We start from the raw sequence: 17528 nt of genomic DNA on the forward strand, positions 1-17528 counted from the left end.
AGACACTCCCCATTTTAGCAACCCTTTCCTGTCATCCTATATCCCAGTTCTTTCCCAATTCTTGTGCCAGCCATCTGGTTACCCAAGCCTAGATGACAATTGGATTTTGACTCAGCTTCCCCTCGTTTCATGGCACATTTGCACAATCAGTTGAATATTAATTTGGGGCTGGGGACATTAGCACAAGTGGAACAGAAAGTTCGGTATGCAGAGATGGAGGCAAGTGGGCACTTTTGCGTTATTATGAACAATGACTCTACTACCATTAGGGCTGCAGCTTTTAACTGATTAAGTTTTATTTCCCCATGCCTAGCACTATGCCTTCCTTGTGAAAAACAAGTTATATTTTTAAAATACATTCAGAATCCTGGTTAAACAAAACATCAGCAACTGAGATAAAAGAAACCTTTTTAATGAGAAACAACAACTGGACTACTTAAGTTAAAATCCATAAACTATGGTTTGGTGTTGCATGTAAATTAAATGAACAATTTATTTTCCCATTTAAAACCCACAGAGAGGCTAATTTCCTGAACAATACAAATCACCAATTCCTTCCCTCACTGAGAAGTTTACCCTCGGTAGCCTATGGTAGGAGGTACCAAAAAAGCCCAAGTTTAAAGAGATGCCTGAGTTTATCCTCCTCCAAGGCAGGTCATTGACTGGCCAACTCCTGCCAGGTAATAACAGGATAGCAAGAGATGTTCTGGATGGGGTAGATCAAAAAAGCCATGCTTGGTTTTGCAGTTGACCTGCTTAGAGTGGTACATCCTTGAGAGGATCCTTGAATTTTACACCTAGAAATTACCATTTTAACTATTTTAATAACTTACAATGTCATCCCCAAACCATCTAATCGTACAAATCCCCGAAACCGTCACCGTGCCCCAATATAACTAAGCATAACTTTCCTCTTCCTCCTCCATACTGAATACAGTCTGGAAGTAGCCATTGCCAGGTTCTCCACAGGAGTTTAGCTTAGGTTCCTTCCCACTATGTTACTGGCCTGGCCTGAGCTTGGAAATGTCCCTCTCACTCCACATGTGAGGGTTTGGTGTGCATGGCAGCAGTCCCCCTACACCCTTCTGGATATCAGGTTAGCTTGGGAAGCGTCCTGTGTTGCTGAAGCGGGTGTCATGGTATATCTGGTGCTGATGGTACGGCCTGACACACACTGATATTCCGCGTGCTCTGTCTTTTCTTTCCCATTTTGACAGATTGTGAGTTCAACTGGCACTGTGGTGGTGGTCTCTTTCTTGATCACTTGAATAGAGAGCTGGGTGCACGGAGGGATCTTGGCCGGCAGCAGAACTTCCACCTTCTCGCTGGTGGTGGTAGACTCTTGCTTCCCCTTCTCCACCACAAAGATGTTGGCACCTCCCACAGTGACCTGGAAAGAGAAGCCCAGTTTGAGGGACGTGGTATTGCTGAAGTGGAAACTCTGGAAAACCGTGGCGGTGTACTCCCGACAGGTGTTGGCGGTGAAGGCTTGCTCGTATTCGGTGCAGTTGGTCCCCACTATCTCGTCGATCAGAATGTCCTTCTCAGTCTCCACTTTCTTCTGGTCCCACAGTAGCTTGGCAGTGATGATGGGGCGGCCAGGCTGGAGGGGATGCAGGTGGGATACGCTGTCATCAAAATTAAGCTGTGTTTTGTAATCGTGAATGCGCTCCTCTGGCCAGGCAATGTGGTACCATCCACCACGGTTTTGGCGCTTGTACAACAGCCAGACTCCCCTCTGTACTACGTGGGAGGAAACACGGTCATTGAAGTAACCATAGGTGAGGTTGGTCTCCTCCTTCACTACCTTGCTCTGCCCTTCAAAGTTGGGGTCCTCATACAGGGTGATCTGAGGATCGGAGAGATCTTGGTGAACTAATCGGAGGGAGGAGATTTTGTTGCTGCTGTCAATCTCTCCATAATCTCCTTCCTCAAAAGCAAAACCATCCCCTTCAAACCTGGGGACGTTGTAGGCCACCCAAGGCTGCCCAATCACCTTCAGCGAGGAGATGCAGTCACCAAAATCCAGGTCATGCAGGTCCGGGATGTCGCAGGCAAATTCTTTGCTGAGCCCCTCAAAATTAGCCTTGTCATACACAATTATCTTATTCATGATGGGCTCTTTGCAGGACATTGAGATCTCTGCAGGTCGAAAGAAGTGAGAATCAAAAAGTTTGTCTTGTCTTGAGTCTGAGATTCTGGAAAGAATTATTAAGAGAGTTAATTTCTCAGTTAAGCGGTAAGAATTCTACATGGAAGCAACGATCTTTCCATGTACTTATATTTCTCTCTCCTTTCTATTCCCCCCACCTCATATTTTTCGTGAAATTTATGGCTTAACCCATAACTGGGAAACTTTTTTTCTATTTGGGATCATGTCCCCTTGGGGTTACTGTGTAAGGGTCCACATACCAGGGATGGGTAAGGCCAGAGTCAGAACAAGTATGGGTAATTCTTTCTCTCTCTTTTACTGCCACCCTCTTTTTTCTCTCTCCCTTCCACCTCTCCTCTCTCTCCCTCCCTCTTACTGCCACCCCTCCTCTCTCTGCCACCCCCTCCTGTGTCTCTCTCTTTCTCTCACTGTCACCCCTCCCCTCTCTCTCTCTCTCTCTCTTACTGCCACCCCCATCTCACTTTTCTTCTTTCTGAAATTCCCTTCTCCCCCCTGCTCTTCTGCCCTACTCTTGAGGGGAAAGAGATATCATGCATGGAAGAGGTCTGAACTGATCACTTGCAGAGGACTTTTGAAATGAAGCTGAGGGCTGTTGATTGCCTTAATCCTCACTCCCAGTTGAAACAGAGCTTTACACACAAGCAACCATGTTTGCCCACATTCATTCCTCATTACCTTTGCCTCTATCCCTCCCTTCATTGTTTCTTCTGCTTTCAGAACAATCTGTCAGGATTATAGATTTTATGGTGCAGCATCAGCATTTGGGCCATATTGTACCATACACAAAGATTATGTTTCAAGCAGCCATCTCCAGTTCAGTTCATATATAAAACCTTCTTCTGTCAACAAGCCCAATCCAAATAGTTCCCGTGCTCTGAAAAAGTGGTCAGCCAGCCAATTCTTTTTCTTTCTTTTTTAAAGAGAAGATGACATGCAAATTAATGAAATGAAGCTAGGAATACAAGTTACGGATCAGGTAGCTGGGTTGGCAGAAAAGTTTGGTGAGTGTTTAAAAAAGAAGCAGATGCTCAAGAAGAAAAACAGGCTTATCTAGGATGACCATATGAAAAGGAGGACAGGGCTCCTGTATCTTTAGCAGTTGTATTGAAAGGGGAATTTCAGCAGGTGTCATTTGTAGGCATGCAGCACCTGGTGAAATTGACTCTTCATCACAACAGTTAAAGTTGCAGGAGCCCTGCCTAGTGTGACCAGATACAAAAGAGGGCAGGGCTCCTGCAGCTTTAACTGTTGTGATGAAGAGTCAATTTCACCAGGTGCTGCATGCCTACAATGCCCCCCTTCCTCACCACCATTATCTGGGCCACGTAAGCGGTAGGTGAACAAGCAGGCTGCAATGGGAAAGAGCAAGAGTTTTATGTATTTTTGTAGTTTTATGTATTTTTGTATTCAATGTTATTCCCCGCCTCGATCCAGAGGGAGAGGCAGATAATAATAATAATAATAATAATAAATGTCCAGGGGATTCTGAGCCCGTTGGGGTATGGGCCCTCAGCAGGTACTCAATGCCTACCGTTGGAACCGGCCCTGGAGCCCATGTCCAATTCTTAGGGCCAAACTAGATAAGATGTTGGAAGATCCATGATCAAATCTCCTGCAGCTTTTAGCGCAGCAAATGCAGCTGAGGCATGGGAGGAGAGCATAATTTGGATCAGGCCCTGGCCCTGTGGGAGGGTATTGGTGTTTACCCTTTCTGTCATGTTAGGGTGGCCGCTTATGAATTGCCAAAAAAGAGGAAAAGCATCCTCGAAAAAGAAGATAAAAGAGGATACAAATTTCCATAAAATATGCAGATGCCAATTTATATGCATAGATGCAAATTTAGAAATTATTATTATAGTACATCTCTCCATAGTGTGGAAGCCTCTGACCAGGTGACCTGTGTGTCTTGCTCAAACTGCTGCCCAGGTGCTGCTGGTGGGCCACTTAAAGGCCCAGCTCTTCCTTCTTGATGGTTCTTTATCTTTAAACTGGACTTGGACAGTACTGCCCTTCAAACAGAGGACTGTCCTCTGTAGAAAAAGAAAAAAAGGACACATGGCCACCCTACATGCAGTTTTCCTGATCTGAATTACCCTGGGCGGGGACACACACAAATAGATATCTGTATGTTTCCCCCTGCATAGGAAATAGCAGTTTGGAGGAGGAGGAGGGACTTGGATCAGTACTATCCAGTGGTGATAGTGGCCTGGTAATCACATGCAGATAGTCATAAACCTTGTCTTGAAGAGACTGCACAGAGAGTTGGGCCATAGCTAGACCTAAGGTTTATCCCTGGATTGTCCAGGGGTCAAACTTGTTCATCTAGGTGACACACAGGGTATCCAGTGTTTAGGCAGGGGTGAACCCTGGATGATCCCAGGATAAACCTTAGGTCTAGCTGTGGCCTTGGAAACCCTGCAGAAGACGGTGGCTCACAAGCTGTAGCATAATGCAACTGAGCCAGGAATGGGAGCAACTTTACAGAGGGCAGTCCTTGAAGGGCTGTCCAGTTTCCAAATGAAGAAGCGTAAAAAAGGAGTTCATGAGCCTTTAAGCGAGGAGTGGGGAACATGCGGCCCTTCAGATGTTGGACTGCAACTCCATCCACCTTTTGTCATTGGCTGTGCTGGCTAGGAGCTGATGAGAGTTGCAGGCCAAGAACAACTGGAGGGCCACACATTCCCCATACCTGCTTTCGGCTGACCATCAATAGTTAGCACCCAGACAGCAAACTAAGCAGGCCTACGACACCCATCTTCCCTGCTATGGCGAGACACATTGTATTTCTAGTTATATTTAATTCTAAATTTATACACATCTATATGTATAAACATGCTTGCACACATTTAATGCAAATCTTGGTCCTCTTTCTTGGTAATATCGTTCCTCTTTGGGGGTGGGGAGTGAGTAAATGGCCACCCTAGAAGCAACCTACCACTTTCTTGCAAGGTTCCTGGGGTATTTGGTTAGCCCCCTTTTTCGGAGACAAAAATAAATAAATGCTGAACTTGGCTTGAACTATCATCCTCCCCTGTTCACTAATAGGATTTTCTCCAACGTAACTCTGTAACTATCCTGTAATCTAATACATATCACAAGAGGTGGGGGGAACTGATCTAATCCTCATGACAGATGTAAACCCGTTTGCCCTATGTTGCAATGCTTGGCTGATTGAAGCATGGATTTCTGTTGCTGCACCACAGACTCACAAACCACCTCTGGGGCTCCTGAGGAGTGTCAACTCCTACTCAACAGCCTAAGCTCTCAAGCTCCACCCTTCCTCCCACCCAATTAAAAAAAGTACCGGGATCAGCTCATTCTTTTGCTCTACCCATGTTGATGACTCTCATAATCCAGGACAAACTCTGGACTGGTTCAAGTGACCATTTTTAGATGGGATGAGTGAATATAGTTTGTGTTTTCTCATTTTGGACAGATAGTGAAGTGGTTTTCATTCTCTCTTTCTCACACAGCCCACACACTTATTTAAGCCATTTCTCACGTCCTAAAAAAGAGATCTGTAGCGTCTTAAACTTTATCATGGCATGAACCATTTTATGATAGAGCCCAATTTATCAGTTGTAAACAAAGCAAAACGTCAGGTTAATTCATCTCAGGACTCATCCACATTTCCACACTGGAAATGCAGGTTAAGTGGAGATTGTCACAGGATTCAGTATGTGATGAAATGTGAATGCTGAACCACATACAGCCAGTGTGGTGTAGTGGCTAAAGTGTTGGACTGTGAGTCAGGAGATCCGGGCTCTAGTCCCCACTCAGCTGTGGAAACCCACTGGGTGACTTTGAGCCAGCCACAGACTCTCAGCCCAGCCTACCTCACAGGGTTGTTGTTGTGAGGCTAAAATGGAGGTGAGGAAGATTATGTACACCGCCTTGGGTTCCTTGGAGAAAAAAAGGCGGGATATAAATTCAATAAATAAATAAAATAAATACTCAGCTCAAACGTCAAACAACATTTACTGCGCAAATGCTCTTTAGTTCTAGTGGCTTTTCATTGGCTCAGGAAATCTGGGTTAGACTTTGAGTGACCACTTATGCCTCTCCGAAAGAGAAGAAATGCAGCCCCAAAAGAAAGGATGCCAATTTACATAAAATCTGCATGTGCTAATTTGAGAGAGTTCTCGGCACTTTGTGTGAGTTCTACTGCTAAAGTGGGCCTAAAATCATTTGAATTAAAAAAAGTACTCATATAAATGCAAATTTAGACATAGCTATTGCAGTTAAAACAGAAATGCAGTTTCATAGTGGGGAAGATTGTGAACAGGTGACCTGCCTGTTCAGTCTGCTATCCAGGTGTTAGCAGTTCATGGGCAATTTCAGAGCCCCTACTGCTCTCCCTTCCTATGGCTCTTAATCTTCATATCAGACTTGGGCTGGACATCGCTTCAAATACTTTAAAAAAGAGGATGGTTCTCTGGCAGCACTTCAAATAAAGGATTGTCCCCTGTAAAAGAGGGCACCTGTCCACTCTCTAGCAAGCTGGATAAGTTCATGAGGAATGGCATGATGACTACACTGCCTGAGCAACAGATTTCTCACTTCATCTGAGTTTCTCAAGATGACAATTTGGCTGGCCGCCTGAGCAATGGCGGGTTTCTTCTGAGGCTCTAAGCCGCGTTTGCCGGAAAAAGCAATTATCTCTCTTCTAATGGGCATAAATCTTTGAGCAAACGACAGAAAATGATTATAAAAGTCACAGGAGCTGGAAAAGCGGAGAGATTTGAAGGAGGGAGGTGAGATGATTGATATTTAATACAATGTCTTGTAAGCGGCAGCACTGTCGAAACCGAAAGTTAAAGCCTGCGAGGTAGGATGGGCTGAAAGAGCAAACACTGACGCAGTTTAAAAAGAAGGAATTTGTGCTTGCTGGACATTGATTTGTGTTACAACCTTTCATTCTTATCTCACATGGGAACGATTGAAATGCTGGCTTTGTAAGGTGGAAGTTGTTGATTGGATTTATTGGCGTGGTGAGAAGGGGGGGAGAGAAGGTGAAAGAAGCTGCATTCGGCATTCGGTGAGGGAGATGTGGGAAGCTGAGAGGCTGCGAATGATTAAACTGATCCCCTCTAGTGAATGCTGTTGTGAACTGGATATTCCCCCCCCCCTCATGAAGAAAGGAAAAGTGTTTGATATATAACAGAGAAGCCAGCATAAGTTGCTAAGGAAGCGAGTTACACTCTAAGATTTATGCCCTACCCAGAAGAATCCCATGCCTAACGTTAAAAGAAAGATCAAAAGTTGGGCAAAGCTTAATATACAAAAAAAGAAAAAGAAAAAAAAAGAAAAAAGAAAAAAAGAAGAAAAAAAAAATAAGAAACCTTCAAATTATATAAAAAAAAAGGAACTTTCAAATCATAATTTGGCATGCCTCTCCCTCCTGGAAAGGACAGCCCCTGGAGTTGAGCAAGAGGAGGAAGATAAAGACCCAGTTCCTTTGGATACAATACCAAATAAAGAAAAAATATGACTGAAGGAGGAGAAAGTGGTAGTAACCCTCCCTCGTTGATGGAGATCAGGCCCATTATAGCTGAAAATAACATTGTTATATTTTAAAAAAATGGATCAGCATATGAGTGAATTTAGACATTAATTGTGTATTTAGCGGATAAAAAGGTGGAAAATTCGGATAAGATCAAAAAGATGGAGGCTAAAGCGGACTTGGACCAGAAGGAATAAGAGGCTATTGAGAAATCAACTAATATACAATTTAAAGAATGGGTACTGTGATCGATTGCCTCGGAAGATTAATCTAGTAGATCTACTTTTTGAATAAAGCAGCTAAAGGAGTCGCAGGGAGAAGATCTTAAAGAAATCATCGTGAACTGGTTCAAGGAGCTGATGCCTGATATATCAATAGACGGATTGGATCCGGATCGAGTCCATCGTGGGGGGGGGCAAAACCACAAAGGGGCAAGAGACATTTTGGTGAAATTTGGTAATTATTATAAAAAAGAGCAAATTATGAAAGAATTGAGACTTAAGAATCAGATATAATATAAAGGCAAACCAGTGTAAATTTACAATGATCTTTCTCAACGTACATTAAATTGGAGACGTAGTCTTAAACTAATAATGGAAACATTAATGAAGAATGAAATTCCTTATGCATGGGGTTACCCGGTTTTTTTAAGATTTACATATGGGAGGAGGGAACACAGAGTAACCTCATTGGATCAAGGTAAAGATTTGCTGAAGAGGCTGGGTCTGGATGGGGAAGCAGATGGGGCTGGAGTGGGTGGGGGAGGGAATGAGGCTGGGACATCTGGAGAGTAAGAGAATTGTTAATTATGTTTGGAGATAATTGCAAATAAAAATGCTAATATAGAGACCTGCCGGCCAGGCACAGCACTGCCTCCCCCCTCCCCCTTTAAAGTAGATGGCTGGAGTACTAGACTCACGGGGATATGGGGGGGGGATTAGAGTGGGGGGGTGGGGAGGGGGGGAAGGTAGGGGAGGAGGGATTGGGGTAGGAGGGTGGGGGTTTTATGTATGGAGTTTGTGTTTTTATGTAAGCAAGTTTGAACTGCTGAGCACAAGGGATCGGAAGAGATTTCAAAAGGGTGATTATGGATAAAAAGATAAAGGTATCAACACTCAATGTTAAAGGTTTAGGGGCAGTCGTGAAAAGGAAGAGAATAGAACAAATGCTTAATAAAGAGGGATCAGATATTATTATGATCCAAGAGACACACCAAGGCTCCGAGAATTCGAATATGATAAAATTAAAGTGGCTAGCCTATTATGAAAAGTCATTAGGGACATCAAAAAAAAATGGAGTGGCCACTTTGATTTCAAAAAAAAGTGGGTTTACATTAGAAGAGGTAAAAAAGGATGATAAGGGTAGATATCTTATGTTAAAAGGTAAAATTGAGGGAAAGGTCTATACTTTGATTAATGTTTATGCCCCAAATGAGAGGCATAGAGAGTTTTTTATAAAGTTGTTTAAAGAAATAGAAGAATTTAAGGAGGGGTATGTTATATTAGCTGGGGATTTTAATATGGTTATGGATAATAAAAGAGACAGGTCAAATCCCACTAATGTTGAAAAGAGAAACAATATGACTATATTGAATAAATTAGTAAAAGAAAATGATTATTTAGATTCGTGGCGCTTACTTAACGGGAATAGGCCTGGATTCTCATATTTTTCCCCAGTTCATCATACATACTCCAGGATAGATCATATATTTGTTTCAAAAGACTTTGCAACGAGGATTTGTAAAATGGAAATGGGGGTAATAAAAGTAACTGATCATGCCTTGTTAAGTTTAGAATTTACAGTTAAGAAAGATTATAAAGAGGCATATAGATGGAAGTTGAACACAAAGATATTGAAATACAATAAAATAGTAGATAAAATTCGGAAGGAACTGTCGGAGTCATGGGAAATTAATGAAAAAGGAGGAACAGCTGGGTCAGTCATTTGGGACACCATGAAGGCTGTAGCAAGAGGAATCTGTATTAGAGAAACATGTAGTTTAAAAAGACAACAACGTGCAGAACAGGAAAAGTTAGAGATAGAAATTAAAAACTTGGAGGAAAGATATTGGCGAAGTAAAGATAAATATAAATTAGTGGAAATACAAGCTAAGAAGAAACAATTAGAAAATTTAAATATAGAAGAGATTCAAAAGAATTTAATGTATATGAAAAGGGAATATTTTGAAAACAGTGATAAGAACTCGAGGTTGCTTGCCAAGCTCACACAAAAAGAAAAAGGGAGGAATGGGATAGAAACGTTGAAAGATAGCCGAGGGAATTATTGTCATGCAATGAAAGCTAAAATAAAAATTTTTCAGGAATTTTATCAGGAATTGTACAAGGGTAAAGAAATTCAACAAGAAAAGGTGGAGGAGTATATTGGAAGGTTTATAAAGAAGGAAATAAAATCAGAATATAAGGAGTTAATGGAGTCAGTAATAACTCAAAGAGAAGTTGAAGAGGTTATTGATAAGTTAAAAGTGGGTAAATCACCAGGAGCAGATGGTTTGGGTCCAGAATATTATAAGGTCTTCAAAGATTGTCTAGTTCCAAAATTAATGGAACTTTATAATAGGATATTATCAGGAGAGAAGATACCTGAATCATGGGAACATTCAGTGATAATTCTGATCCCAAAACCAGATAAAGATTTGACTAATCCCGATTCTTATAGACCTATTTCTTTAATAAATCAGGATGCTAAAATTTTTACATCTATTATGGCCAAACGATTAAATAAATTCTTGGCAGAATATATAGGAGCAGATCAATGTGGGTTTGTGGTAGGAAGACATATGCATAATTTAGTGGGTAGAGTTTTAAATGTAATAAATGTAATAAAAAAAGCAAATATTAAGGCAGGTATTATGGCATTAGATATTTTTAAAGCTTTTGATTGTGTGAGCTGGCAGGCACTAAAGAGTATTATAGATAAATTGGGATTTGGAAATAAATTTAAAAATGTAATAGAACAGCTATATTCCCAAAATACGGCGGTAGTGGTGGTAAATGACGGACTTACTGAAAAGATACGACTAGCCAGAGGAACAAGACAAGGATGTCCGCTCTCGCCGGTCCTGTTTGTAATGGTTATGGAAGTTTTGGCGAAGGCACTAAGGGAGGATGAAGAGTTAGAAGGAATTGGAGAGGTAAGGGAAATAAAGTTAAACATGTTTGCGGATGACACTTTATTGACCATTAAGAATCCATTAAGAAAGTTAGAAAGAATTAAATATCAGTTGAGGGAATTTGAGGAAATTACAGGGTTAAAAATAAATTGGTCTAAATCAGAGATGATGTTGTTTAACTATACCAAGAAGGAAGAAAAGGATTGGGAATTTAAGGGAATGGAATTGAAAGTTAAGAATGAGATTAAATATTTGGGAATTAAAATTACAAAAAATTTAGAGAATCTTGAAAAGGAAAATTTAACGAGGTTAAAGAAAGAGGTATTAGAGAAATTGGAGAAATATAAAAGATTAAATTTATCTTGGTTCGGAAGAATAGCCTTAATAAAAATGAAGATATTAGCTAAAATTAATTTTGTATTTAGAATGTTACCTATAAAAATATCAGAAACCGAGATAAAAAGTTGGCAAAATATTATTAATAAATATTGTAATGGAGAAAAGAGAGCAAGAGTGAATAAAAATAATTGGTACCTAAGCCAAAAAAAGGGGGGAATGGGTCTCCCAAACATAAAATTATACTACGTAGCAAATAGATTAAGACATGTTGTAGAAGCAATTATGGGAGTAGGAGATTTATATTGGATGGAAGAAAAAACCATAAATAAGGTAGAGATGAATTTGGAGAATGTTTTTTTTAAAGACGGAGGAAGAAAGTGGGTTGGAAGTATAGATAATCCACTCCTGAGGACTCAATGGGAAATTTGGAGTAAATTTAAAGGGAAGCTGCTTCCGAGCAACTCTCCCTTAGCACCGATAATAATGTTAAAGAATTTCCCAGAGGATCTAAAGGGTAGATTATGTAAAATATTAAAAGAGAAAAATAAAATAAGATTAAAGGATTGGGTAAGAGATATTAAAACAAGAGAGGATATGGAAAATTTGTTAAAGGAGAAGAAGCTATCTTGGTTAGAATATGGTCAATTAGAGCAATGGAATAAAAAGTGGATTAAAGATAATAGAATGTGCAGAAAGATGACGAGGTTTGAAGAATTAGTAGTAAGTAAGGAGGAAGGGAAAGGAGGGAGTATAGTTTCAAAAGGATTAATGAGTGAAATATATAAAATATTGTTAGAGAAGGAGTTTAGAGAGAATACAGAGAAAATGGTTTGGGAATCAGATTTGAAGATACAAATAGGGCGACAGAGCTGGGAGGGACTATGGAAACAAAGAGTGTTGAGAAGTTTATCAGTAAGAATAAAGGAGAATTATTTTAAAATTTTATGGAGGTGGTACCTAACCCCGGTTAGATTGAATAAGATAAGTGATCAACATTCAGCAAATTGTTGGAGAGGATGTGGGGAAAAAGGAACGTATTTACATATGTGGTGGCAATGCAAATATGTACAAAGATTATGGAAGATGGTGTTTTCAGAAATTGAAGAAATAGTGGGAATGAAAATAGAACAAACACCAAAAATAGCATTGCTGTCACTATTTGAAGATATAAAGTGTGGAAAAGGAACTATAGAGCTGATATCGAGTTTGTTGGTTGCAGCACGATTGATGATAGCTAGGAACTGGAAGATCCAAGGGGAATATTCTATTGAGGAATGGTATAAAGTAGTATGGGACATAGCCATTAATGATAAACTGACATGTAATATTAAGTGGAGAAAAGGCGTAACTAAAATAAATGAGTTCGAAGGAATCTGGAAACAGTTCCTAGTGTTCGTGTTTACTAAGGGAAGTGGGAAACCACCAGCAGAAGAAATGATTAGATTTTGGACTCAAGAATGATCCCGAGGTGGGGGGTGCACATTTATGTTAAGAATGAAGATGTTGTAGTGTGATAAGGCATATGTAATAGTTTTTGATATTTGTACTCAACAATTATTCAATATGTATGCAGCAGATATTTGATGTATTTTTTTTTCTTATTGTGTTAGTTTCAGTTATATTTTGGAAATGTTTATCTATGTTTATATAGTGTTGAAAATGAATAAAAATTAAAAAAAAAAAAAAAAAAAAGATGACAATTTGGCTGAGTGACTTGGCTGGGTCACTGTCACTCCTCAGCACTGCCACCTTGGCTGGCATTTGCCCGAGGGTGCCAAGAATGCACTGTAATGACTGGTGCTAGTTTCAAATAGGTCATCAAGTAATAAATGTAATTACCACAGGACTAGTGTGTACGAATTCCCACTCAGCTCCCTGCCAAAGGCTCATTATCTAACAATAGATTTTTCTATTAGAACAAACAAAATACCATGGAGAACCAGCCTGTCTATAAAGGCGGTGTCCTTCCTTCCTTATGGTACCCAGTATCTTTAAGGCAGTAACTTGAAAAGTATACCTCAGCTCCCCTTCTGGCTTGATATTAAATGCCAAGCTTCAGTTTAAATATTGAGTTCCTATGCAGTGGAAGCACAATTTTTCTGCAATGTTGTTTCTGCTGTGTTAACAGCAGCTGCTAATGGCTACTGTGACACACTAATGATGTTGCTGGACTTCAATGGACTTTCTCTTGAATTCTCTCACTGTAGCTTCTAACAGACACATGTAGGTTTTGAATTCTTGTGTCCAGATCCTAATTAAAGCCTTAGCCCTTTTTAAATCACAGTCACCATCACTGATACATCCAGTGAAAACAGACTTGTAAATAGGTGTGCAATTGTTACTAGCCCAGCTGCTCCTATTTATTTATTTATTTATTTATTTATTACACTTATATACCGCCCCCATAGCCGGAGCTCTCTGGGCGTTTATAAATTTCCTACACGAAATTTATGGTGGATAAACACAAAGGAAAAGCCTGAGAGAGGTATGAGCAAGCTTGGGGAAAGCACAAAGGATTGCCAAGGTTCCCACCATCACCAAAAAACAAAATAAACAAGAGTGAAATGAGGACTGGACAACCTTAGTACACACAGAATATTAAGTGTGGGAAACAGGGATGGGAGGATGTCAAAGAATATCCTGGATCAGGGCATGACTGCCTAGCTGGAACCCTGAACAGGAGCACTCCTGTTAGGAGATCAAGATACAGGAACATTTTGTTGCGAGTCCACTCATTTATCCTAGGATCCACCTATTGTCTCTTACGCAACGCATCTTGCCCAAAATGCTGTGAAGCTCAAGTCAGAAACAGCTACAATGTAGATGAGGTACAAACAGGTTCTTTACAGGGACTGAAAATGGTATGGGAGACCTGGGAAGAATTTACTCTAGTCAACAAAAACAAGGCTGACAACCATTACCCAGAGGACCTTTTCTTCTGCCGCTCCCAGATTGTGGAATGGCCTGCCGGGAGAGATCCGCCAGCTTAATAGTCTTTCTAAATTTAAGAAAGCCATAAAGTCTGATCTCTTTTGGCAGGCCTACCCAGTTGAATTTTAAGATGCCTTTTAATAATGTGCTGCTTTTAATGATGTATTAGTTTTATATGTTTTAATAAATTATATGTATTTTATGGAGTTTGCATTTCATAGAATCATAGAATCATAGAATAGCAGAGTTGGAAGGGGCCTACAAGGCCATCGAGTCCAACCCCCTGCTCAATGCAGGAATCCACCCTAAAGCATCCCTGACAGATGGTTGTCCAGCTGCCTCTTGAATGCCTCTAGTGTGGGAACCTCATTTGTGTTGTACTCTGCCTCGATCCAGAGGGAGAGCCGGGTAACTTCTTCTTCTTCTTCTTCTTCTTATTATTATTATTATTATTATTATTATTATAGATAGTGAATGGAATCAGCTTTGGGTACAAAAACCCTACAAATCAGTCTCAGCAGCCATTTAGGAAACATCTTTGAAGATGCTGCATTGATGGTATAGAATCCCAATGCAAATGGCTCACATCACATCAGATGGGAAGTCTGTCTGCTTTAAGCTCAGGCACATGCCTGAGCTTAAATGGGGCGTAGTCCAACATAGGCACATATTATCACCTCTGGTAGGAATGCCCAAGGGTTCAACAGTAGTCCTGTACGTCAGAAACTATTACGGATAACAAAGGAATATATTCACTTTACTACAGAATTATTTTTACTATCCTTGTATTAAAATAAACCTATTGTAGCCAAACATTTATTTATTTATTTATTTATTTAAAATATTTATATCCCGCCCTATATCACTAAGATCTCAGGGCGGCGTACAGATAAAAACATACAATATAAAACAATAAATATACACAGTTAAAAACAAATTAAACCATGATCCAAGTTAAAACAATATATAATTTAATTTAATTAGTAACTTTCTTAATAGCAGCTGAGAGACAAACAATAGTACAACAGTGAAAAAATTTGGATCATCTTGACAAAGAGGCATGGTAAAAGAACATATGGTCTACTGCAATTTGTGAAAAAATAACACCCAAGTTACGAGTACTACAAGGCAAAGGTGAGCCACTAGTGTTTAGTGTTATATGGTGGAAATTCATCTCGCACACAATATCTTCTGAGTTGCTGACAATTATGTCAAACATAGCTAAGGAGATATAGACTGCATAAATGGTATTAAATTTCTGATATAGAATAAACCTATAGTAAAAGTATAATATCAAGAATTTTAAAAGGTAATAATGGGAATAAGCTCCACTTCATTATTTTATTATTATATTATTATTACTATTATTTATTTTGGGGGAAGGTAGATAAATTATTTTATAGTATATTATATTACACTATGTTATAATGTTTGTGGTATGTTGAATATATGAAAACCTTTAATTAAAAACATTATAAAAGAAAAAAAAGGAAAATGTAAAGACAAGTGTGCAAGCTGGCATAGAATAACGATTAAGGGCACACTCTCATACATGTTTAGACAGAAGGGGGGAAACCCTTTAACTCCCACTATGCTCCCATGCTGGCTGGGGATTGCAGGATTTTTTCTGTCTAAACATGCAGGATTGCTCCTTAAACGTATCATCTATGAACTGGTAGTCCCTGGTCCAAATCTCAGCCATCCTCCCAATAGGGGAGGAGGTACACAAGCTCCTTCACCGTGCAGTCCATAAAATGAGAATTAAAATACTGATCTATGCCTAAAGGCTTAAATACCTGGAATAATGTACACAAAGCCTTGAGTAGCTGGAAAGATTTAAATAAAGTAGAATTATTTTGGTAAAATATGGATGGACTCCTGGATTCCGTTTCCACAGAATTAATCTGATGCTACCTAAAAACAACTAGCTACAGTCAGCCAACCTAGTAACTATCCACCTGTCAGTAGTAGTACTATGTTAACATGAACTCCTGATGCAAAAGGAACCTGCAACACCCTCTCCCCCAACCCCAGTCTCCCAAAACCCTATTAGTTTGGTATTGCTTACCCTCAAAGACTCCTAACACCAGCTTTTGTGTCTCAACACAAATCGCCCCAGCACAAGAAGTGTTTATACTGCAGTGTAAGAAACACACCCCTTTTCATGGGGTGCAAGACTAGCTTTGATCTTGTCAAAACCTGAACAGAAAATGACACGTTTTACCTGCGTCAGACAGCAACACACACACACCCACGCATCTCAGGGAGCTGGAACCTCCCTCATCCAGAGAGCAGGATGCTCCTGACACACATTTTACCCTCCACTTTACGAAGTGATGACTTCCACAATTTACTGTGGTGGGCTAGATTCTTGGCCTGATTTCTCCCTCATTTCTCCCAGATGCTGATCTGATGGTGGGTTTTAACATACAACTCCCTCCATTTTATAAATGTGTGGGTTCAGGGCCGGGCAAAGCTGGTAATAGGGCCGGGCCAGATGGGAAATGTAGGCCCCATTTCAAACTGCCCATTAAGTATTTTTAATCAGTTCTAAATACATATGAACTAGAACAATTTATAAAAAAGGTAATAGCAAACACTTTTATTCAAGATGTATATAAGACATCACTTCTTCACATTCAGAAATGCTTTACGTGCTTTTCTTTGGGCAAGTTCATCATCAACAACAGAAAAATCAAGCAACTTTGCCGTGTCAATGCTAATAAATTAACAAATCTTTACCAAAGGGTCCCTCTTTGCCTCTACCAGGGGGTCTCAGAGTAGCCCCCCTCAAAACCATAGGCCCACGCCAACTGCCTCCCCCTTCTGCCCAGCCCTGTGTGGGTTCCACCCACGAAGGCAGACTACAAATCATGTTAGATTTAGAAAAATTGTGTGCTGCAACTTCAAACTTCCAAGAACAGGTTGAATCAGTCCCACGGCATTACAGCTCAGCTGAACACTCCAATTGTTTCTCCATGTTGCAACACACCCAGATAATTCAGCTTCACACCCTGTGAAGCAGACATATCACCCCAAACTAGAAGGAAGCAGGAAATGCTTCACAAACACTTCCTAAAAGGGTGAGAACAACCTTGCTAAGCACGGGACTCACCAGAACAGATCATAGGTGCACATTATCAGCTTCCTTTATCTCGAGGCATGTAATTGGAGCTGGATACTGTGGTATATATGATCAAAGGCTGTTTTAGACACTGCCCTAAAAAACATCTAATTCTTGAATTTAAAAAAATGGTGTAAACAAAACTCTGCACAAATGCTAAAAAAAACACCACCTTACGCAATTACTCTTTTTACTTAAAGCAAATCGGCATGCTTTCTTCAACTGTGGGTTCCCATGGGACACTATTCTATTTAACTTCTATATGAAGCCATTGGAAGAGATCAGGAGATTTCTGGAAGCAGCTCTATTTCTTTTCAGTGTCTATCTG

The 17528-nt window shown here is 40.1% G+C and overlaps 1 protein-coding gene across 3 annotated transcripts; it reads right to left on the reverse strand.

Annotated features, from left to right (window-relative positions):
- Window positions 1-16162, reverse strand: LOC134396854 (epidermal differentiation-specific protein-like). Of its 3 annotated transcripts, XM_063123442.1 has the most exons (3): window positions 16145-16159; window positions 13738-13833; window positions 1-2198 (listed from the first exon to the last, which is right to left on the reverse strand). In XM_063123442.1, the coding sequence occupies exon 3, from the start codon at window positions 2132-2134 to the stop codon at window positions 1076-1078; it is 1059 nt and encodes a 352-aa protein (XP_062979512.1). In that variant the 5' UTR covers window positions 2135-2198; window positions 13738-13833; window positions 16145-16159; the 3' UTR covers window positions 1-1075. The 3 variants fall into 3 exon arrangements, with proteins under 3 accessions (XP_062979512.1, XP_062979513.1, XP_062979515.1); XM_063123443.1 differs by lacking the exon at window positions 13738-13833 and having other exon boundaries at window positions 16145-16162; XM_063123445.1 differs by lacking the exons at window positions 13738-13833; window positions 16145-16159 and adding an exon at window positions 2849-2865.
- Between the last annotated feature and the right edge of the window lie 1366 nt (window positions 16163-17528).

This window comes from Elgaria multicarinata, chromosome 3, assembly GCF_023053635.1.
Source record: "Elgaria multicarinata webbii isolate HBS135686 ecotype San Diego chromosome 3, rElgMul1.1.pri, whole genome shotgun sequence".
Taxonomy (NCBI): Eukaryota; Metazoa; Chordata; class Lepidosauria; order Squamata; family Anguidae; genus Elgaria; species Elgaria multicarinata.